This window comes from Crocodylus porosus, unplaced genomic scaffold (genome assembly GCF_001723895.1).
Source record: "Crocodylus porosus isolate Cpor-Errol unplaced genomic scaffold, CroPor_comp1, whole genome shotgun sequence".
Taxonomy (NCBI): Eukaryota; Metazoa; Chordata; order Crocodylia; family Crocodylidae; genus Crocodylus; species Crocodylus porosus.
This window is the reverse complement of record NW_017728948.1, coordinates 22,412,974-22,435,802: the sequence shown is the minus strand read 5'-3', so window position 1 is coordinate 22,435,802 and position 22,829 is coordinate 22,412,974. Positions and strand designations below refer to the sequence as shown.

General features: G+C 42.1%; 1 protein-coding gene and 1 long non-coding RNA gene across 4 annotated transcripts in view; one reads left to right on the top strand and one right to left on the bottom strand.

The window, feature by feature from the left end:
* CRMP1 (collapsin response mediator protein 1) overlaps positions 1-22,829 on the bottom strand; it is a 70,630-nt gene that overhangs the window by 35,898 nt on the left and 11,903 nt on the right. For all 3 annotated transcript variants that reach the window (XM_019553367.1, XM_019553368.1, XM_019553366.1), the window contains exons 2-3: positions 15,939-16,027; positions 1,749-1,933 (exon numbers count right to left, since the gene is read on the bottom strand). In XM_019553367.1, coding sequence (XP_019408912.1) covers positions 1,749-1,933; positions 15,939-16,027 — 274 coding nt within the window. The remainder of the gene's footprint in view (positions 1-1,748; positions 1,934-15,938; positions 16,028-22,829) is intronic.
* On the top strand, positions 4,014-14,712 carry LOC109322306. The gene is made up of 3 exons (XR_002104347.1): positions 4,014-4,024; positions 10,630-10,634; positions 14,597-14,712. It is a non-coding gene; the product is annotated as an uncharacterized LOC109322306 (long non-coding RNA).

The following is a 22,829-nucleotide window of genomic DNA, read 5'->3' as shown; positions in this document are numbered from 1 at the left end:
TCCAGCCAGTCTGGGGTCCATGCTGTGAGCAGCCATAATAGGTGCCATGTGCAATGCAGTCCAGCTGGAGAGGCAGCCACACTGCATGTTGTGGCCATCCCAGTCAAACTGCCCTATACACAGCACTGTCTCTGGGACATGTGCCACACACAGCACCTGCTCCGGCCAGTCTAGGACCCATACTACACACAGCATTTGCAGGAGCCATGGGCAGCATGGGTCCCAAACTGCCTGGAGCAGGCACTGAGTGTGGTACAGGCCCAGAGCTGCAGAGGCAGGCACCATGTGTGCCGCAGTCCAGTTGGGGCTACATGCAGCACTGTGGCCACTCTGACTGGACTGAGCTACACACAGCATTGTTCCAGGCACTCTGGGATCTGTGCCACATCCTGCATGAGTCCCACTGGATCAGGTATGCTGGGGGCAGGGGAGGGGAAAGGAGAGGGGGATGGGAGGGGCAGCATGGGCCAGATCTAGCTCACAGACTGGCCTTGAGCCACGGGGACACTGTGCCCCATATGGGTCTACTCAGACCCAGGGACAGCACCAAGGACTTAATGGTGGGGATCTGGGGGCTGGATCCAGTTCATGGGCCATATGTTTGAAGCCCCTAGTCTAAACACTGGACCTCTCTACCTTTGAACAGCTGAGGGGTCCCACTGAACCAAACTGCACTAATGATGTGTTACTCATACTCATATTTGCAACAGTGGATCCTAGGTGAGAAATACAGCACAGCACAATGGGTTTTACGGTGACATCTGTGAATTTTATGGTGCATAACTAAATGTATAGACTCTGGGTTTTTTTTATTATACAGTTAACAGTTCTGAACAAGACAAGTACTTTCAAAATACAGCAGAAATCTTTAAAAAGTCCCAACAGCCACATTTTCTAGATACTATAAGGAAATACACCTCATTAAAGAAAGCACAATTTTTTAACTATTAAGCAAAAACAAATACACTTTCACCTCCAAATTGATTAACTAAACTAGCAGGCTAGTGCAAATTAGAATGCTCTTATGCAATTAAGCTTTCTATTGATTACAGTGGATCACCTATTAAAAACCTCTGCGTGAAAGTATACAAGAACCTAGGAAAGAAGGTATGAAGAAGAATGCCTTCTTTGCTGTAACATATTGTATAATGAGAGAGACTCACTTTTGTACTCTAGAGAGAGGACAGAAATAGAGACCTAGAATCTCTCAATAGGTTGAAAGATACTTGGGACCCTAACTGAAGAAAATATACTAAAAAACAAACCTTGCCATTATTAACCAATAAAGATGAAGACAAATATATTCAGCATTGATTGCCATACACTCTTGGATCATTACATATATTAATAAAAGAGAAATATTATCCAACAAAAATAGCCACTCCCCTTCAACCAACCCAAAGAATAACAGGATTTAATCATTTACAATGACTGGGAAGGACTCAAAGCTGTTCCCATTTTAATAATGTCAACAGCGCTTCAACTATTTCCTTGAGAGGGAAATCTCGAAGACATCACTCTGTACTGCTACTTCTCCTTAAAAGCATCTTCATTCACACGGCAACCCTGGGAAGCTTGTACCCAGTACTTGGTGGATTTCCAGCCCAGAACTGGACGTGTTCTCAAAACACATTCTGCAGAAGAACTGCACGGAGTGTTTGCAGCTAAAACCAGGGAAGGAGATATGAGCAGAAAATAGCAGGCTCTGCTCAGCCACAGTTGGGAAGAGCTGGTATTTTAATACTTACTGATCATGGTGGTGCCTCCTGCTAGAGCTGCTTTGGTGCCCTGATAGAAATCATCAACAGCAGTCATTCCTTGGTACGGCTTTTGTAGGTAAGTGTTGACATCAATGCCTCCAGGAATAACCATACGCCCATTAGCCTCAATGGTCTTTACGCCACCAGGAACAATCAAATTCTCTCCTATTTGCCTAAACAACAGAAAAATAGCAAAATACTGATTTTGCTTACTGCAAAGAACTCTGCTCACATCTACATGTCTCTCTGTAATAGTGATCCTCAGCACTGCTGAGAACAAGGTTTAAGTTAACTTTTTATTTCCATTATTAACTTTTTTACTTTATTTATTTATTTAATCTATATGCCACTCTCCCCAAAAAAGGCTCAGGGCAGCTTATAACAAAAGACTGAATAACTTATAAAGACAAATATAATATTTCAATAAGATAATATTTAGTAAACCAAACTCCTCTAAAAATACCTCAACTTAACCTTGCTTGCTAAATCTGTGCTTGAGACTTGGGTGCTGTTGGTCCATAAGGGGATTCCAGAGCAAAGGGCAACCTGTTAAGAACAACCTCCCGTGTGTTTTGGCCAAATGAACTTGGTGCACAGATGGTTCCTGCAAGAGATGATTCTTAGACTGAGATGGGACATAAGGTCATCCCTTATGTGTCATGTTACACTGGTAATAATAGGTCTGGGGATCTATGAAATGTCTTGAATCCAAATGGATCTCAAAGCACCTGGTGAACTCAAGGCAAGTGCTGCAAAAGTAATTCCAAAGATACTATTTGAGTGAATTAAGTGTGACTTCTGTGTAAATTTAGCTGCATAAGCTAGCTTTTTATTAACTGCCTTTATAAGCATTCAACCAGCATGCAGTAATACTGCAAAACAGTTTAGGACAAGGTGTGAAGATTATGATAATCAAGTCAAAGTACATAGCAAGCAATCTCAGTCAATGGGAGACTGGCCACTGACCTAAATGAGCAAGGATTTCCCACAGAGTAAGTTCAGCATACATAATGTAATAACCCAGACTGCACTTTAACAAAGACACCAAGGTTAGAGGTGCAAGAGGTGGGAAAAATTGGCGGGCATGCGTGGCCAAGGGAATGAAATGTGGTAAAAAGGGAATTTGGAACAGAGGAATGAAGGGGAAACTGTGGTAGGTGCTTTGCACTGCTCTGGCAAGACAAAGCAGTTGGAAACCCAGTTTAACTGGTCCATATGTTGTGGCTGCTTTGTCTTGCTCCAGGGTGAAGTAAAACACCAGATTGTACCAACCATAAAAAATAAATTACTTCAGGGTGAGATTTAAGGTTCAGATCTTTAAACTGTTAGAAACGTCAGATGGCAGCATTCACTGGGGGTTTCCATTTACTGCTCCCAGGCTTTTCATTATTAAAAAATACAAGGAAAAGCTACTTGACATTTGACTGAAGTTGAGACTATATATTAGTAATTTAGGATAAATTACAATCATTACTTGAAACCAACCATTATAAACCCACAGCATTAAGGTTAACCTTAAAAAGGAATTCAAACATACCAGGGTATGAAGATGCAGGTGTCACCCCCACACAGCAATAACTGTACCCAGTCACTGACTTTTACTTTTCCACATAGATAAAGCACAGTGAAATCTGGAGTACAGGCTAGTATTTAAATATGCAAATTAATAACAACATTTCCCTTCCCCCAGTTCTTCATAACTGAAAGTTTCTCTATTAGGAATAAGGTTAATTCTGACCTACAGTGACTTGTGGGTGGGAGAGTGGGGAAGGGGACAATTCAGGTTTTTCAGTGGTTTGGCTGGTAATTTAGCTTGAACTGATTTTTAGAGACACTCAGATTTTGCAAAATTACTCTCCTCTCATGTTGTCATTTCAGGGGCAATAGCAGATCCAGGTGCAAGGTGAATGCAGCCTCCCACCCCCATTTTGCCTGCACAGCCAGTTATGAGCTCACTGACTGGTCACAGCAGGCACCTGCCAGACCTCCATGTGAGCAGCAAGCTCTGGGCTCACCATCTGATCAGGATGAGGTCTAACTGGAGGTCCTAGTTTCATATGGCCTCAGAGGCTCCTTCTGTCAGCCTTCCCCCTTCTACACCTCCCTGCTGAATTCAGCAGCAGGGAAAAGAAGGGGCAAGTGGTGGCAGGAGCACTCACCCCCAGGCTCTAGAGGAACTGTGTGCAAGCCAGGGAAAGCTCATGGGCAGCACAAGCAAAGCAGGATGCAACTGCACTGCTACACCCACTCTGGATCTGCCCCCTGTTCAGGGAAAAGTGAAGATTCACACATGGTACCATACCTCTGGTTTGCCATACTTTAGCACATTGGGCTTTCCTTTATATCTGAATTTCTTGCATCTATAACACTTGGTTTGAAAATAATTACAAGACATTTGTAACATAGCCTATCTGTATTCACCACCTAAACTTCCTTTTAAAAATAGTTTTTATCTAGGGTAAACATACAACACAGGCATAATAAATTACGAAGCTATTTTGACCAACCCTCAAGTGCAACAGTCAAACAGTTGCCATGTTTAATAGACCACAACAATGATTTAGAATAGGAAAGAAACATATCTACCAGTATTAATCATACACAGTAGAAGCAATGGGGCAGTTACTCAAAGTGGATTATTGCTGAACAACCAGAGCTAATCAATGGCCGTGAGAGAGCAGTCTGTTTCTGCGTCTCATCCAAAAACTCCACCTCCAACAGTAGCATTCCATAATAGACAGGGTTAGCCCAAGTCTACCTGAACTCTGAAGTTCAAGGTGTTTTCTGTTTCAAAGACGATAGTCAAACAGTATAACATAATTAGAAAATTATAAATGCACAGGGAATTAGTAAGAGTGCAGGAATGGTAAGCAGGCTAGCATACCAACTTGTACAAACAAGACTTTCAATGCTTCCCTAGTATTAAGATGTGAACAGTATCAGAGAGTATCACAGAGGACACAAGGGAGCCCATCATCAGCTGGCAAACAGATAAAAGCAAAGTGAAAGCTTCATTGCCAACAGTCGTATCAATCCGCTTTTACCATTCATGGTTTTCCCCTAGAATTTTAACCCTTCTCTTTGTCTGTGCAGTGTTTGTCAGTAAGGACAACTAAGGATGAAAATGCCCCATCTCCTTTAAATAAAAATTTTGAAACAACACTGTTCTTCTAATAATTACCATACATGTTCAGGGAATAACACGAAAATTAAGAAAAGTTGAATGATTTTATTGTCCCCCACTGCCATCAGCTCTCATGCCCTGACTCAGCAAAGCATTTCACTTTACACCTATCTATAAGTCCCTCTTTAACAGCAAGTTGAAGCTTGTTTTATGTCCACTGTATTCAAAGGGAGTTAATCATGTGCTGAAGGACTTTGTTGAATCAGAGCTTCGTCTGTTTTCAGTCCATTGCAGAATCACAGCTTTTCAACATAGCTGAATACAGTGGATTTCTCTGAACCTGACTGGTGGATAGTGAGACTGTTGCCACTGCTAAAAGAGTCAATCCCCCTCTAGCCCAGAAGAAGATAGCTCTTCGCTGGTACTGATTGCTATTCTGACTAGCACACTGAACAAGAAAGATCTTGTCAGGCACCTTGGACAGTTCACTTTTTAAATAATATGTATGGTAATGGAGAAGTGGCTCACTTAGTTTAAGTTGGTAAGAATAGGAAGTTATATGATACTTGGAATCTACATAACATGTACATGCAGCAGACGCCTCAGTGAGGCATCAGTAATTTTTAGCAAGCTCCAAGATTCACAATCTCCCAGCAAGTTACTAAAATCTATAATGTCCTATGAACAAAGCATGTGAATGATGTCACACAGTAAGCACAAGTTGATTAGGACAGGATGTTATGGCAAAGGCCCAATATCTGCAACAATTTATGCACCAGTTAGCTTCATGCACCTGATAAATCCCCATTGAGCTCAGTAGAGATCCTAAAATTTGCAATGTTTAGCCAAAGAGCCTAGTATTCAAAAATTACTCAACAGAGTATTATGCTTTTATAAGCACCAGTGACATCCTCAACCACCACTCAGCTGTCACGTAACCCTCTTAAGGTTTGAGCAGTGCATATTCACAAAGTCCTGTAAGCAGACACAGCCCCACAGCTGAAGCACCACTCGAGCCCTGACACACAAAGCAGCGATCTTTTGACTATTTTGCCTCAAGTCAGAGCATGCGTCCTTCTCATTCTATGCTAACCTAAGGTAAAGCACACTCTTGCCTGCAGTGTGGAAGACCCAGAGTCAAAATACTGGTCTGTGGCAGAGATTCAAACCCAAGTCTCCTACATTTCAAGTGAGTGCCCAGATCCCCAGGATACGCTCCTACTTCTCCTGCTGGAACTGCTCCTCTTCGCATAAATAACTGCATATTATTAGGCCAGTAAGAAAGAGAAAGATTTACTCCATGGCCAATGGTTAGAGCATTGGTTAGGGTCCGAGATATGACTGAGGTTCAAGTATCTGTTTTAATGAATATTTAGCTGTTTAAACATATGGAACAGTTCAAATGGGAGATACTAAGAAAGACCAATCCTAAAACACTCAGTGGGGGTTTTGGCACTCTACTGGACTATGAAACATGACATAAAGCAGGAGCCTGTCCCCACATCTCCCACATACCACAGAAGCATCCTACTAACTAGGCTACTGGTTACTGCAGCCTCTCATTTTTTTCACAGAAATTTTACCTAAATCCAGAAATGTATGAACAATCCAGGACCCTAACTGAAGGCCACCTGTCTTTGACCAATCAACCAGTAAATCCTGTTTCATCCCATTGCTCTGCATTTCACTTCTGGTTAGCTTAGGCCACTCCCTACTTGTCTAATTTCTGTGGATCCATTCCTCAGATGCCCATTTATCCCTAAAGATGGTATGAGCAGCCTGGGCACCTAATGCTGAGCTAAAGACTCCATTAGGTGCCGGGAACCTAATTGTTAGGCATTACATCACTCTGAATTGCTTTGCTGGAAGATCTGAATCAGATACATATTTAGGAAGTTTGTCCCCTGGGCAGAAATGTCAGAGAGCCTTACCTGACCCCAGCTGCTGCTACTATGGCACAGGCTTCCCAGGGCCAGCTTTCTAGCAGGCCCTCTAAATCAGGATGCTGCCTCACTCACCTACCCCTAATTATGCTACAGGCTTGAATCAGGCATGGTTACAGGACTTCAGACCTCAAGAAACCTCAACAATCAGCTACACTTTGTTTTAATCCTGTGACAGGCTTACAGCTGACCACAGGGAATATGCATCCAAACAAATAAGAATAGAGTTAGGGTGAAGCAAAGCATTTATTAAATGGTCTCTGATTGGTTATTTTAGGCTTTAAAAATTATCATGTTTTCATGATTTTGTCATCTTCTCATAAAGTAATATCTTCATGGGAATTTGAATATTTCTGTCATTTTTCCACTGGAGGTGCCACACAGCTAAGCAAAAACACAAAAATCCCCAAGTAAAAGTTACTGAAAAGAAAATAAAACTGAATAGCCTGATACCATTTTCCAGGATGAACAAGGTGCATGCAGTAGGTTATGACCACAGAAGGAATGTAAAAAACCTACAGAATAAGCAACAACACAGGAGAGGGGGCTGTGTAAAGAAGACCATTACTAATTGGTCAATGTTCATCCACAAGAAAGAGCTCAAAAACAATAAATTATTTGTTAATTGCTGTCATTGCTTCTTTATACACTGACCTTTGGTATCTGGAGCCTTGGACCAAATTGACTGCTTAGGTCACTGATGGAGAAATTCGGGGGCCACAAACTAATTTCTATTGTAGTTCCTCTTGATGAATAGGGAAAACAAACTAGAGTAACGAGGTAGATATTTTCTTCTCTTATACACACAGTTTAAATTGACATTTTTTTCCACACTGAACAGTTAATAACGCTCTGAAGGAAACCCAAAAAGTACGTTTGTAGTACAAAACCTGACCTGCTAACTCCCCTTCTTTCTTTTCAAAATGTGTGTTCCCACTCTCCTCAAGACCAGTAGCCATCAAAGTTGGGAGTGGATTATATTTCTACCACTGGATATTTCTGAATTGGAGGCTGTGCTGCCGCAGCTACTTTTGCTTAAGATTTGGCACCAACAAATTTGTTTGGAATATAAAATCTATCTATCTATCCCTCATCTCTTGGTCCATCTTATGTTCAAATAAGTATGGGGTATGTGTATGTATGTGTGTATATATAGATATAGATATATCTACACACACACACACACACACACACACACACACTGTACTTACTTGAGCATAAGATGGCCCCCAATAATTAGATTCTATATATGGAAAAAATTATAAATTTGTTATAATTTTCCAGTTATGCAATCTAATTTTTAGATATTTATCTTGAATCTGCCCCTCTCACATTGCTACAGCAGGGAAAATAAATCTGGGGAGTCACATTTGCCCTTTACCTTCCCACTGTCTTTATCCTGCAGTCTCTTCCCCCTCTCCTTACCGTCCAACCCTCCTTTCCCCGAGCACATGGAAGTGAAGAACAAATTTGAAATAACTGACTTTGAAATAAACATAGCTGTAGTAATGTGTATATAGTACCCATAGACTTAGTTCATTCAGAATTCATACATACCTTTTCTGAAACTGCTGCAAGTTTTAGTACAGCTATGCTATCAATACACTTTTAAGTAGCACTTTGGTACCTACTTATATATAGAACAAACTTTTTTTAATAACATTTAAAATTTCATTTTACTGCCAATTCCAAGTTAAGCTCCAAATTTCAGCTGAGCAGATCTCAATTGTTCAAGTCTGGTGCTGCCACCAGCAAGTATCCTACTTCCCAGACTCATCAGTCTCAAGGCTTCAGATACTCTGAAATCCATAGCAAGCATCCTTCATACAAGCCCCATGCCCAGAGGCCTTGGAGGTCAAATGCCCCCTAGTTTCACTTGCTCCTAGCCAAAACATCAAGAAGCAAGCCTGAAAGCAACCGCCCAACAATACATGATATTAGACCAAAGCCAAAAGGCTCAGGATTTACCAGACAGTTCATTGGTCGGACGCCATTAGAGTCAACAGGATTTCAAGCCATGATGAAGTCATAGCTCAGTACTGTTCAATATGTGTGTGTAATCCAGATACCCACCACAGAGGATCCATGTGCTAATTAGCCTCCCACTCATGACTGAAATGGGGTTGAGTCCCAAGATGCTCTAAATGTTTATAGGCAGATGAGGCATAGGGCAACCTGGTCCGGCTTCACCTCAGGGAGGGTGGGGCCATACTAATCATATACAACATGCTGAGAGAGGGGCTGACAAATGGATTCTGGGTGAACTGCTTGGGGACCCATTTGGTGATGTTTGCCAGTCATTTAAGGATGGTAAAGGAACAAGAATCATTGGAAATAGGAAGCAAAGGCATAGCTCAGCTGTGGGAGTAAAGAGGAAATCGGAATGCATTCAGCGTAATGGTTCACCATGACCTGAAAAAGATTTGGTGCAAAGGGGAACAGCGCTCAGTTGGCACTTTCATTCATTTTATCTAGATAGGCTGTATTAACATATCCTTGTGAAAGATTACCTGCATTTCTGTAGAGGTAGAGGGAAGAATGGGCCAGAAGGAGGGGATACAACTTTCTGGCAAGGGCTGGACTTCAGGGGGTTGTTTCAGCCCCGTATAGGTATAGGATAGGCTAAGGGACAGCTCTTGTTGTCAGAAAGGGTGGGTGAGGGCTTTGTCAGTACCTTTTGTGTTATGTATCGATGCGTGAGTCTGTATTTATATAAGAAACAAGGGTAAGACGTTCAGTGGATAACACTGTAGTTTTAAGCAAAGTGAAGGTGACGTCGTTTATCATGTGAGTAGTATGTATTTTCTTGAAATTGTATTTGTATTCCCTTTGTGAGGCCTCAGTTGGGCTCCTTTTTTAATCTGTTTGATATTGTCTGTTTTCTAATAAAATGTTACCAAAAAAAAAAAAAAAAGTTTACCTGGTAGGGGAAATATGATGCATCTCAGTCTAAAAAGCAATTTTCTTTAAGCCTCCTATGGATAACTGTTTTTCTGGCATGGTTTAGTACCTGCTGAGGTGTTGGGGCTTAAAGCCCACTTTACAGAAATGGGAGGCTCCTCCCTAGCTTGTACTTGTGGCCATATGGCTGAAGGCAGGTGAAACTTGGGGGCATCTGAATCCCAAGCCTCCAAGCTTGAGTCCACACATAGGATGCCTGCCAAAAGACATTGGAAATATTTCAAACCCCTGGTAAGGGTGGAGGATGTTTTTTGGTTGTAGGGCCACTTATGGTTCTGGACTGACTTACAGATTTGGACTTGATTTGGCATGAAACGTGAAAAATTACTTTAAAAAAAAAAAAAAAAGGTTCCCATCAGCATCATCATTTCTCAACTGCTCCTGGGTTAAGATCAAGTGTAGTGGCTTGGCAGAGCCCTGGTTTTACTGCCTTGATCAATGCCAGGAGTACCAGGGGGATGGAGGAAAAGGAGGAGGAGCCTGGAACAGTATTAGTCGTAATCTTGGAGAAGAGAATGGCACTTATGGAAGGAAAACTGAACTAAGAGATGAGAAATGAATCAGAGAGTAGAAGCAAAGATCAAGAGTCTGATGGAGGGTGAATGAAGGTGGGGAAGGGGAGATAAAAGAAGGTAGGAAAGAAAGGTGTGGTGGGATTATCAGTTTTGGAGAATACTTGATGGAAGGAAGCAATAAGGGAAGAGTCCAGTCCACAAGAAGAACAGAAAAGGAGGTCAGGAAGGAGAAATGAAGAATGAAACAGTGACTGAATGGCAGATGAAGACTAGCAGAAGGAATAAGCCAGACCCACAAAAATAAAGGAGATGGAAGGAAGTGAGAGATGGAGTGGCAGGTAATCTATGCCTGAGAATGAGAGCAGTATTAACAGGGAAGGAGAAGGAGAAGCCAGACAAAAGGGACGCAAAGAGGGAAGGATTAGAGTTGACTGCATCAAGCAGCAGCATAGAAGACTCATAAAAGTGATAGAGATGTGTAATTTAAATAGACAAGCATGACTGTATAAATGTCAGAAGTGTGTTATTGAGGAAGAGGTGGGACAAGATTATGCCACTATTGAGTAGGGTTAAAGCAGACATAATATGTTTACAGGAGTGTGGAATCCCATGGGAGAGGGATTACAAGCATTTTGTAACGAGATGGTGATGGGGTCTATTGCGGTGGGTGGAATTGGATGTAAACAAAGTGGCTGGAGTTGTGATTTGGCTCAAGAGTTAGGAAGTGGAAGTGCAGCAAGAGCAAGTGACTGTGGAAGGGAAACTGCAATGGATAGTGGTGGAGTTTGAAAAGAAAGTGTTAAACATTTTTAATATATATACTGAAAAAGAAGGAAGGATCACCCTGTCTAAGAAATCAGAGGTGTATGTAGGCAGAGTTGAGGGATTCCCACTGCGAATTCTGATGTGGGATTTCAACTGCATTATCAAGGAGAGGTATAGGAAAGGGGATGGAGAGGAGGGAGAGCTAGACAGCTCATCAAAAGTACTGATTAATATAATAAGAGGAGACCTAAAAGATGTATGGGCCAATGAAAAGGTCATTACAAGGATGAAACCAAGTAGGACCCTGGTATTGAGGACTGATTTTGTATTAACGTCAAATGGGCTAGGGATTAAAAACAAGGAGATTGTAGACATGACCTGACATGAGAGGGATATGGAAGCTAGATGTTCAGTTATTACATGATGAGACTTGCCAAGAATATGTAGAACTGTTTAAGGAAGGACAGGCAAAGTCTAGCCCACGGGCCAGATCAAGCCCACAGTGGACTCCATTTCCCAGCAGCCCCTGACTGCATTGCTGCGGCTGGTATCCATGGAGACCCCAGCAGTGGCAGGGCTGTGACAGCCCAGGACCACTGTTTCCATGAAGATGGCCCCAACAGCCCTGGCAGCAGAGACGATCTCAGCAGAGTGCAGGGCTCGGGGCAAGCTGTGTGCCCTGCCAGTACTCCTGGGGCTGGTCTCCATGGAAACCCTGGTCCCACGCTGTCACGGCCCCACCACTGCTGGGGTCTCCGTGGAAACCAGCCGCAGCAACGTGGGCAGGGGCCGCTGGGAAATGGAGTTTGGCCACTGCCTGGATCTGCTATTCTGCCCACCTCTGGTGTAAGGAGGATGCTGAAGAGATACTACAAAAGCATCTGAGAGTGGTAGACAATAATCAAGAGAAGAACAAGAGAATTTTTCATAAATATTGGTCAAAGAGAAATGAAGAACAAGGTGGAAGAGCTAGAAGAACTACAGCCAACAAAGCAGGAATTATTAAAGGAGGTGGTAAGAGGAGTATGAGTGAAAGAAGAACTGGAAGACATAAAAGCAATGGACTGAAGAATGGTTAAAAGGAAATGAATGAGAAAATCTTTCTGACTAGAGCCCCTTAAATGGAAAAGAAGGAAGGATGGTGTAAATACTTTTCAGTGAAATGAAAGAAAAGAAGGAAGGAACCAAAAGCCGTGAGAACTGAAAAAGGAATCCAAGTGAAAAAGAGGGTGAAGATGTTGGACATGATAGAGATTTATAAAGAGCTGTACAAAAGAAGAGAAATGGATAGAAAAAAAAGAAGGTGTTCCTTTAGGGGATAAAGGAAAGAACAGAAGATGGAAAGAAAAAAAACCTGGAGTAGAAGTTAAGTATGAGGAAGCTAGAAGACTGGTTAAAAGCTTGCAAGAGAGGGAAGGCGCTGGGAAGAGACAGACATCCAGGGGAATTCTATGAAAATGTTTGGCAATGGCTGGGGACAGATATAATAAAGACATACAAGGAATTAGTGGGGGTTGGGGAGATAGGGGAGGAGTTTGCAGAAGGCATGGTAACTTTGATATTCAAGAAGGGAAAGGAAGATGAGTTAAGCAACTGGAGGCCAATATCCCTTTTAAATGTAGACTAAAAATTGACGGCAAAAGTACTGGCCAAAACAATACAGTACATGACTTTTGTGCAGATGTGATACAAAAAGAACAAACATGTACCATTCCTGAGAGGAGGCTATCCCAGACCCTGTGGTTAATGGGAGATGTCATATCGGATGTGTAAGAGGAAAAGAAACATGGTAATAACGAATTTAGACCTGGAAAAAAAACAACTTATGATATGTTATACAGTAAAATATGAAGTTGAGTACTGGTGAATAGGTACTTAAGTAGAGTATTCCTCATACAAACAGGGGTACAACAGGGATCCCAATATTTTTGTGTGCATGATGGCGCAGAGAATTTGTGATGATAAGCTGATATGCAGTAAGAAAGCACCAGAAGTTAAATGTCCATTATATATGGATGATGTGAACATAGTGGCTCAGGACAACATATCTATTGAGAAGGTATTGAAGCATACTGAGGACTATGATGAAGTGTCAGGGGCAGAATTAAATAAAATGAAAAGTATGTTGATGTGTGTGAGGAATTGGGAGAATTTACAGAAGTTCAGGCTGCGGGTGGTAGAGGGTGTATCTTGGGAACCCCAATGGATACTCAAAGGAAAGGAATAAAGATGTGAGAGAAGTCGGAGGTAAGGTGAGGCAGATCTTGGGACTGTGGAGTGGTAGACTGTTATCTTTCCAGGGTAAAATGGCTGCAGTGAAAATGGTACACTTGCTGACCATCCTTCACACAGGGATAGCAGATAAGGAGGGTACAGAGGCAGATTTTTTTTTTGGATACATAAAAGAGAAAGGGTAGCCAGAACATAGCTATACAAAGCTAGGGAATTAGGAAGCTCAGGAGGCCAGATTTGGAAAGTTGTGTGTATACTTGTTTTAGAAATATGTTCTGTAAAGACATAATGGAGGGGAGTGGGGAAGCCTGCATGTTTCTGTCATTAACTGGCAGCAAAAACATTAAGCAGACAGGGCACGTACAGGGGAGATCAGAAAAAAAAACATGGGTATGGCAGCCACTGGCCCACTATGTGAAAATGGAGAGTTTTTAAAAGGTACATAAACCAGTGGGAGTGGGATTAGAGTGCTTGGAAGACCATAAGAAGGTAACTAATATGATAAGAAAGACAGACATGATAACAATAGTTGGGGATCTGACAGAAGGACAGATGACAAATGTGTGGAAAGAGGTGACTGATAATAGCCTGAAAGGGGAATGTACAGCTATCACATATGGATGTTGATATGGAATATTCTTCCTGTCAGCAGCATTCAGCATACGTGGGGATTGGTAAAATTGACAGTGTGCCCAGCAGAGGGATGTGGAGCTGAAAAATCTGTATTGCATGTATTTTAGGACTGTTCTTTTGTACAAGGGGTATGAGAGGCAAGGGTGCATCATTTTTGACGGTCATCAATCTGAACTGAGGTAACAAATGAAATTGTGTTGTATGGGTTAGTGCCCAAAGGACTGAGACATGGAGCCTGAGAACCATACTACTCTGTGAGCCAGTAGTGATACGGAAGGTGAGAAACCTACCGTTGGTCAAGGGACTGGGTTTCACCAGAAGAGAACATTTGGATTTGTCAATATATGAATTGAAATACTATATGGATCAAGATGTGGATGAGATGGGAAAGGAGAAGGCAGAGAAGAAATGGAGGAAAGAAGAATGACAGTGTTTCTTCCAAAAGGACAAAGTGAAGGAATGAAAGCTGTTGCTTCCTCCTGGGTTGGGGGTGGATAGTGAGAAGTTAGTGTGTTAATAGTGGAAAGGGGGTAATAAGAATAAGATATTGTTGTAGGGGGGGTTGTCAAGTTTTGTGTTAATGTAGTTTCTTTTAGTTGTTTTGTAGTAATAAAAAAGGTTCCCATCAGTATGTTTGCCCAACGTAAGCCATATGTTTCTTAGCCATGCTTGGTTTTGGCTGCATTTAACCAACTTCATAGTTTGTTTCCATTACTGAGCACATACTGCTTTTAGCAGAAGTTTAAAGATAGTGTATTTAATGAACTTTTCTTGCATGTGGATGTGTAAGGTGAGGGGCTAGTTTCCCAATACTAATCAGTAAAAAAAAAAAAACCTTTGTCTTTTAACAGAGTACATATAGCATATAAAATGAAAAATATTTTGTGGCCCTGTACTCTTTGACTATGAGAATGTTTCGACATTGCTTCTTAAAGAGCATCTGTCTCCTTAATGTATCCATGTCCTATTTCGTGCAAGTTTTACAGAAAGAATTTTTGAGATCCAAAAAATTACAGTTTCATTTTAAAAGTATAATGGAGCCAAAGAGTTGGACCTTGTGAGTTGGTTGTCTGTTATAGTACGCTGCTTTGAGCCTTTCTGGATAGGGTGGGATATAAATCTAAATAATAACAGTAATAATAATTAGCCAGATATGCATATCATAACATTTATAGACATCCCCAATTCAACATGCATAGAAATATCTCTGTTCTGATAAGGTCCAGAGTGAGAATGCAAGCACTGGCTAAACTACCATGTACCTCAACTGCCTGACTCTTACTAAGGCTATCAAAAGCCTGTACTTTGGAAGCAATATATTCAAAGAGATTTTTTATATATAGCTCCTATGTTTTGCTTCCTTAATTTCTTGTAGGCTGTCTTTGTTAATTTAACAGAAGATGTAAGATCAAACCTTGCCCATCACTATATACCTGCGTACAAAAAAAAGACAGAAAAAGCATTCCAAAATCTATGCATAATATACTTAGTGGTGGTCTGAAGGCATACAAGCAGTGGCATACATGCATGGCTAGACCCTTCAGACACACTAGGGGTTCAGCATGAGGGGAAAGTGCTTATGTATCCATAAATAGTACAAAATGTCACGAATACCAGCAAGTGCCCCTGAAAAAAAAGCAGTAAGAAGCCTCCTGCTGTATGCTGAGCTAGCCACTATTCATCACCCTTACCTGGAATTTTTTGCATTACATGTCATTACTACCTTGCCTGGGTTTAAGTTGTTACCTGCACTACAAAAACTAACACAAACTATCACAAGTAACTAGGAATGGACCCACTAGGGGGTCCAGGAACTTCAAGGCACAATGACTGAAGGAATCCTCTACTTGCTAGTGAAAGTGAAAATCAAAATTGTGTAATAAATGCACTATGAATACAAGTCCAGATCAATGTGCATGCTGCAGGACCCAATAATATTGTCACAAAGAAATTGTATCAATATGATTAATATGCATGCAAACAGTGCAGTATTTTAAAAACCAACTTTATAAGTCCATCTTCCAGGTATATGTCTGCATAGAAGGAGTGGTCATCATTGATAATTCTTCCACCTTTAATAAGTAGTCGATCACTCTGAGGAAAAAAGGAAGAAACATTTATGACACAAACAAATGTACATAAAAATGAAATGATGAAATCAAATACCATATGCCCAACTTTCATAAAATGGACCAAATGACAATACAAGTGCCAGGACCACTCAGTTTACAGAGCTGAGGTATCATGTCACCTAATACACCTGCATTTTCTGAGCTATGAGTTTTAGCCTCAAGAATCAAATCAAAATAACACTCTCAAGATGAACGCTTTACACTATATTTATTAAAGTGCTCCTCCCAAGTTACTGCTCCTATAATGATTTCTATTTTAAAGGTACTGAGAAGGGCAACAAAAATGTTCGGAGGTGTGTGCAGCTTCCATACCAGGACAGTCTGAAAAGGCTGGGACTCTTCAGTTCAAAAAAGGAGAAGGCCAAAGGGGAACATGACAAGATTTAAAAAATCACGAACGATGTTGATAAAGTGAACAGGGAACTGTTATTCACCAAGTCCCAGAATACAATGACTAGGGGGCACTGAAATTATCAGGAAACAAGTTTTGAAAAAAGAGGGAGGGAGTACTTTTTATATAGCATGTAGTTAATTTGCTGGGACTTGCTGACACAGGAGGTTGCAGAGGCAGGCAATATAACTAGGTTCCAAAAAAGATTGGACAAATTCATGCAGAACAGGTCCACTGGGAGCTATTAAAGAGAATAGTCAGGGATGCATCTGCTGAGATCCCTGAACTACTGATGCCAGGGAGGGTAGGACAGGAATGGATGTGCTTTGTACATACACCAGATTTGTTTTGTACATACACTTCCTCTAAAGAATCTACTACCTGCCACTGTCAGACAGCATACTGGCCTACATAAACCATTGGTCCAGGCCAGTAAGATACTATTTATGTTCTTAACATAAAATTCCTAAAATAGTCGAGGGAACAGGGACCAGAACCCATGACTCCCCCTGCACATCTGAATGCCCTACTAATTAGACTACAGAGTCAAGCTGTTACTTGTTTGCTCTTCCTCTGACCCCATGAATTATGTGTTCTTTGCTATACAGTGACCCAGCTTCAACAGGATGGGTGGTGGAGGCTATGACCCAAAACAGGCTACAACTTGCTAGCAGAGATGACCCAAGCAGGGTGCTGAGCCCCATCCCAGGACATAAGAAAGTCAGCAGCAGATTCGGCGGTAAGTGGGGGATGCCGGGGCGGGGGAGATGCCAAGTGGCTGGACATGCTGGATTTGGCAGCAGATTCACGGTCGGGAAGGAGTGGGGTGCCAAGTGGCCAGTGGCAGCGCAGAATCTCTGTGGCCGCTCTGCCTGACTCTGCGGGACCCAGGGCGGTCACCCTGATTCACGCCCCCCAGGAGTGGGTCTGAAAGCCGATCTAATAAAAGCACCTCAGCATCTTGTGTATCAGCATCCCTGAGCTTCAAAACGGCGGCAGGGGTGCTTGAACTAAAGCTCATTCAATGAGCTTTATTTAAAGTGCCCCCGCTGCCATTTTGAAACACGGGGATACTGATACATGAGACGTGGAAGGCTGCTGGAGTGTGGTAATTACAGATTAATCGAGTCTGCTCTGATGTGCTGTAATTACAGTGTGTCAAAGCAGACTCTGCACTCATGTACAGACACCCTAGGCCTTTATGGCAAAGGTGGGTACCACCTCCTCTGCTTGGGTTTTTGAATGAAAGTGGCTATTGTGTTTTGTTACGCTCAAAGCTCTCAGGACTCACTAGGCATACTCAGAGCATGTGTAGGTGTATCAGGCTCTTCAGGCACTATTCTTCCTAGTTTCCACATCCAAATGGGGCTTAGGCAGGAGCTAGATGCAGCTGTTCCAACTGGAGCAGTCCTGGGCATGGAAAAAAGAAGAACTTTGGGCTAATCCAGGAAACCTTAAGCTAAAGGCACAGGCCAAGTGAATTTAAACACCTCCAGGGTTAGGTGGCTTCTGATTGGGGAATTTTGGATCTCAGTTTTGGATCTGGGCATCTAGGGCATTTTTACATGCGTTTCTGATGCGGTACCGGGTGATTTTAATTAACGAGCCATACTAATTAAAAATGCACATGATGTGTATCAGTGATGCAGAGCATCCTCACTCTGAGAAAACAGCAGTGGTGTGCTTTGAACTAAAGCACATTGAACATGTTTTATTTCAAAGTGTGCTGCTGCCATTTTCTCAGCATGGAGACACGCTGCACCACTGATACACGTGGAGCTGCCAGAGCACGTCAAATTAGATGCTCCAGCAGACTTGACTGAGTCAGCTCTGACGTGCTGGATTCCCAACACAACAGAGCAGACACTCTGCATGTGTGTAAGTGCCCCTAACGTCTGTCTAAGAACTCTTGTAGGTGCCTTAGTCTGTTCTCAGGCACCGGCCTTCAGTCTCCAGGAATGGGTTTAGCTCAACTGCCATGTGTACTACTGCAGGCCAAACACTGGTCACCCCGCATACAGCTGTGTAGTACTTGTGCTTCAGAGCCAAGAGTGGACTAGTTCATTTTCATGGGGAAAAGATTGATAATTAGCTGTCTGAAGAGGGCCAATTATTTTACTCCCTCATTTTTGTGTAAATCTACTGCTCAGTAAGGGTCAGGATTCAAGGAGGGAAGTGCAAGGGAATGAACAGAGAGAGCTTGTTACCATGCAAACATCAGGGGACAATTAAGGTTCCTGTGCAGCACAAGGAAAAAGGTCTAAAACTGATTCATAAATATCAGTGACAGCCAGGAACACAATACCATACAATCTTCAGATTAATTACAAAGAGGAGGGGTGTGCTGCAGCATGGACCATATGCATTTGCTATGTTGGATCCCTGCCAGAATATCAAGAACACAGTAGAGAATAAACCCACAGTGCAGCATCCCCTGGGATATACAGAACATGCAACTGCAAGTTACTGTAAGCAGAGGAAAGAATGAAACCTAGCTCTTAATGACCTTTAGGTTTACACTCACACACACTGCAAGTATTTTTAAAAGTCTAATTCACTCTTTATGTATTTCCTTGGCCTCCACAGTGAAAATAAATCTGTTGAAAGTCAGGTTCTGGCCCTGATGCCACAGCAGAATGCAGCAGAGTTTGGATTTTGACTCTTTCAGGAGAATGTGTATATTTAAAAACTGTGTGTGTGTGTGTGTGTGTGTGTGTGTGTGTGTGTGTGTGTGTGTGTGTGTGTGTGTGTGTCCTTTTAATAAAATAGGCTTGCTAAAATGATTGCTATGACCTATTTTAAAAATAATGGAAGCTAAAGGGCCTGTCCAGCTGTTTGTGTAAATATTTAGGAATAGTAATTTATGTCTAAGGGAAGGGGAAGCTATATTGGTCTGTGGTTTCTGGACTGGTTGGATCCTTGTTCTCTACAGAACAATGTGAACAAAGAAAATCAGTCAGCATTTTGCACTGCAAATTTTCAATATTAGAACTGAGCTAAAAATGCCGAAAATATGTTCTCTGAAGAACTATCCAAATATTGAATGAATCTGTCATATGACTGCATTGTGCTGGCATAAAATATGTACAGAAAGCATATTTCAAAACTGCATATAGTAATACTTCCAGAAATCAACATTTAAATTCTCACCTTCAAAGGGTAAGTTTGGAGGTGCCAGTACCATCCACCCAACCAGGGAACAGAAATAAAATTATCTGACACATCTGCTTGCAGGCCAGAATGCCCCACCTTGGGTTAGAGGCAGGAAAATGGGCACTAGGACCCTTCTGCTGCTGCTACGTGCGTCTCCCATGGCACAAAGACAGTGCTTGCAGGCAGTATCCATTCCCACAAAGCCACACATCTTTGGGCTGTATCCAGAGGTTCTGCAGGCTGGATCTGGCCCATGGACCAATAGGTTACTGACCCCTGGCTTGGTGCATACTGCATTTGTAAAGATGTTAGCCAAATAATTATGAATAGTCTATGAGACTGAAGAAGTCAAGTAGAAAGGGAGACTGAAGTGCTGAGTGCATTATTAATTACAAATTATATGTTCAATTTCCCAAATGATAAATAAAAATTCTCTCTTTGTCCTGCATTACTCGCCTAGCTCCTGACTCCAGACTTGCAAAGAATTAAGCTCAGGAATACTCATATGCCTTTAGTCATGCACAAGCCTAAATACCCAATTTGGAAAATAAGAGCATCTTTATGTTCCCTCATCTGAACAAATAATGATATCGACCTCTTCTGTAAAGTGCTTTAAGATGCACTGATAAACAGCAATACAAAATACAAGCAGTATTATAGTGTTCCCATTCAGCAAAATTGTTAACTACATTTCTATCTTTAAGTATGTGCTTAGAGTTCAGTTTGTGTTTAAGTGCGCTGTGGTTTCAAGCCTCTATTCAGTTCTGTATTTCAATCCAAACAATAGAGAGATTACAATCTATCTGTGGTACCTTTAAATAAATACATGTCCAATATAATACATAAAGAAAGAAACCACACACAGGTTTGAGGCTTTCAGTATAACGAAGTATCCAAGGGGCTCTAGGGTAAAATCAAGGTGCAGAACCACAATGAAATATGTTCCCCATGGGGCCAGTCTCAGATGCTGGTAATGTTTTGCAATGAAGGAAGAAAGAGGATGCACGTCCCCATCCTAGAATTTGCCTTGCTGATCACAGCTTTTTTTCTCCAGGCTCTCTATTGTCAGTTGTAATTGCAGCATTTTTCAATCAGCAGTGTGAAAGGTAATGATTTATTTTGACGTGTGCTGGCAGTCCTACCTCCTCACCACAATGATTTACTACTGTGAGTGCTGAGCTGCAGAAACCACTATCTTGTGAGTTCTTTTTAGGTTCATTCAATTGTCTTTCTAAACATGAATATTGTTCAGCTACAGAGGGAAAGTATCTCATTTATTTGGGAGGGAATGATACCAAAATGTGTAAACCTCATGTCTGAGTCAGAAAAGCTCCACATGCGTCAAGATGTTAAAAAACTCCATGGGCCTTGTTTCAGCAAAGCACTTTAACATGTGGGTCACACCTCATATCAACTCTATTCATAGGGTTACTGAATGATTATCACTGCAGCATGTGCTATAGAGTCTTAAGAAGAACTGGGAGGAGCAAAGTAACTTGGTTTCACAAGGGAATTTAATATTCTGCTTTTAGTTTCATAAAAAAGCAAAACATTTGTGAAAGCAGAATGGGCCTGTAATCCAAGAGAGCCCATATGGTAAGACCGCCCAGAGCCATGGACCCTATAAGCAGAACTGTAAATTGAAATGTTGACACCCTGGGCATCGCAGGTAGTGGGGAAGGTGGAAGTGAGGAAAGAGAGTGCTTACCTCCATGTGCAGGGGCTGCCACAGTTGTGCCAGATATGGGGCGGTGGTGCAATGGACACCCCCTCTGCACTGGCACCCAGGACTGATGTCCTGCTCATCTCCCTTACTCCAACCTCCAAGTTAAGCTACTGCCCTGGAAGCTATGAGAGGCTATGTTGCTGAGATGCCAGAAGTGTGGGTTTCCCAGCTGCCTAGCAGGTGTCCTGCCAAGGGAGGAGAAGCATGCAGGTTTGTGAGGAAATCCTCTGTGATTTCCATGGGAACACCATAAACATCTCAACCATCTCTGTAAAATGTTTCGATTTCAATGATTCAGCAAATGCTGTTGAAAAATATCTTGCTGGAACTTTTCCAAGTCCCTGCAGTTAGGTCTCTCTGGAGAAGGTGTTACAGATTGTTATAAGCCATGACTATAAGGAAACAGGTGACTTCCTAGATACTATAACAAGTGATCATTTATTAAAACTACTATTAATGTATTTTAACCCTATATACACTATTATGAAAAAACCTGATCACCTTATGAATAATCGATCCCCGCTTAGCATGTGCTTAAAGTTAAATATAGGCTGAAGTGCTTTGATGAACCAGGGACACAAACCCAACTAAATATACATGGCATTTTGATCATCCTGGCTACTTGCCTGCGATGCCATATTCTGCTAGTTCTCTCTTCATCTACCTTTGCCTGTCTCACAGCTGTGAAGTCTTATGGGCAGGGCGTTGTGTTATTTGTGGGTTAAGCAAAGGAGCCATACTCAGATGTCAGAAACAGGGTCAACTTTATTAATACAAAAAACTAATGGAGAGGGATATAATTGAGAGACAACCCTATTACATAGCTACTTGGAACCCTGCTGCTAACTCACAGCTCACAACTATCTCTACCCAAAAATCCTGGTAACATTAGATTAGACCAGGGCTGTTTAACTTCTGAGTGCCTGGGGGGGCTGCATGGGGCAGGGGCCACATGGCCTACTCCCACTGCGGTGCACCGTTCCCCTGTCCCACAGTGCCGCATGTCTCCCTTGACCCTGACACGCTGCACCAGCATCCCAGGTCCCCCAAATCACCTAGCCACAGGATCTCTCACCCCATAAGCCACCCCACCCCACCCAACTCCAGGGTCTTGGACAGGCAGTTGAAGCTGAAAAAGGTAGGGCAAACCCAGATACACTGGTAGCAGCAGGAGGAGAGTTTTGGTGGGGAAACAGTGCCCAGACTTGGAGGCTGGGACTGCAGTTTAACCCCCACCTGCAGTCCCTGAGCAGCTAGTTGGATAGACCTGGTTTAGCCAAAGCCTCTTGAAGTGCCAATATAATTACAGACATGCCTCTTGTTTGTAAAGTGGCTAATAACATGGGGCTTACATGTTGAGGCCAACTTTTGGCCACTACCACAGTAGACAGCACAGGATAGAAAGCCCATAACCTCCCTAGGTCATCTATGGAAGTGTTTCATAGTTTCATAGTAGCTAGAGTTGGAAGGGACCTAGGTAGATCATCTAGTCCG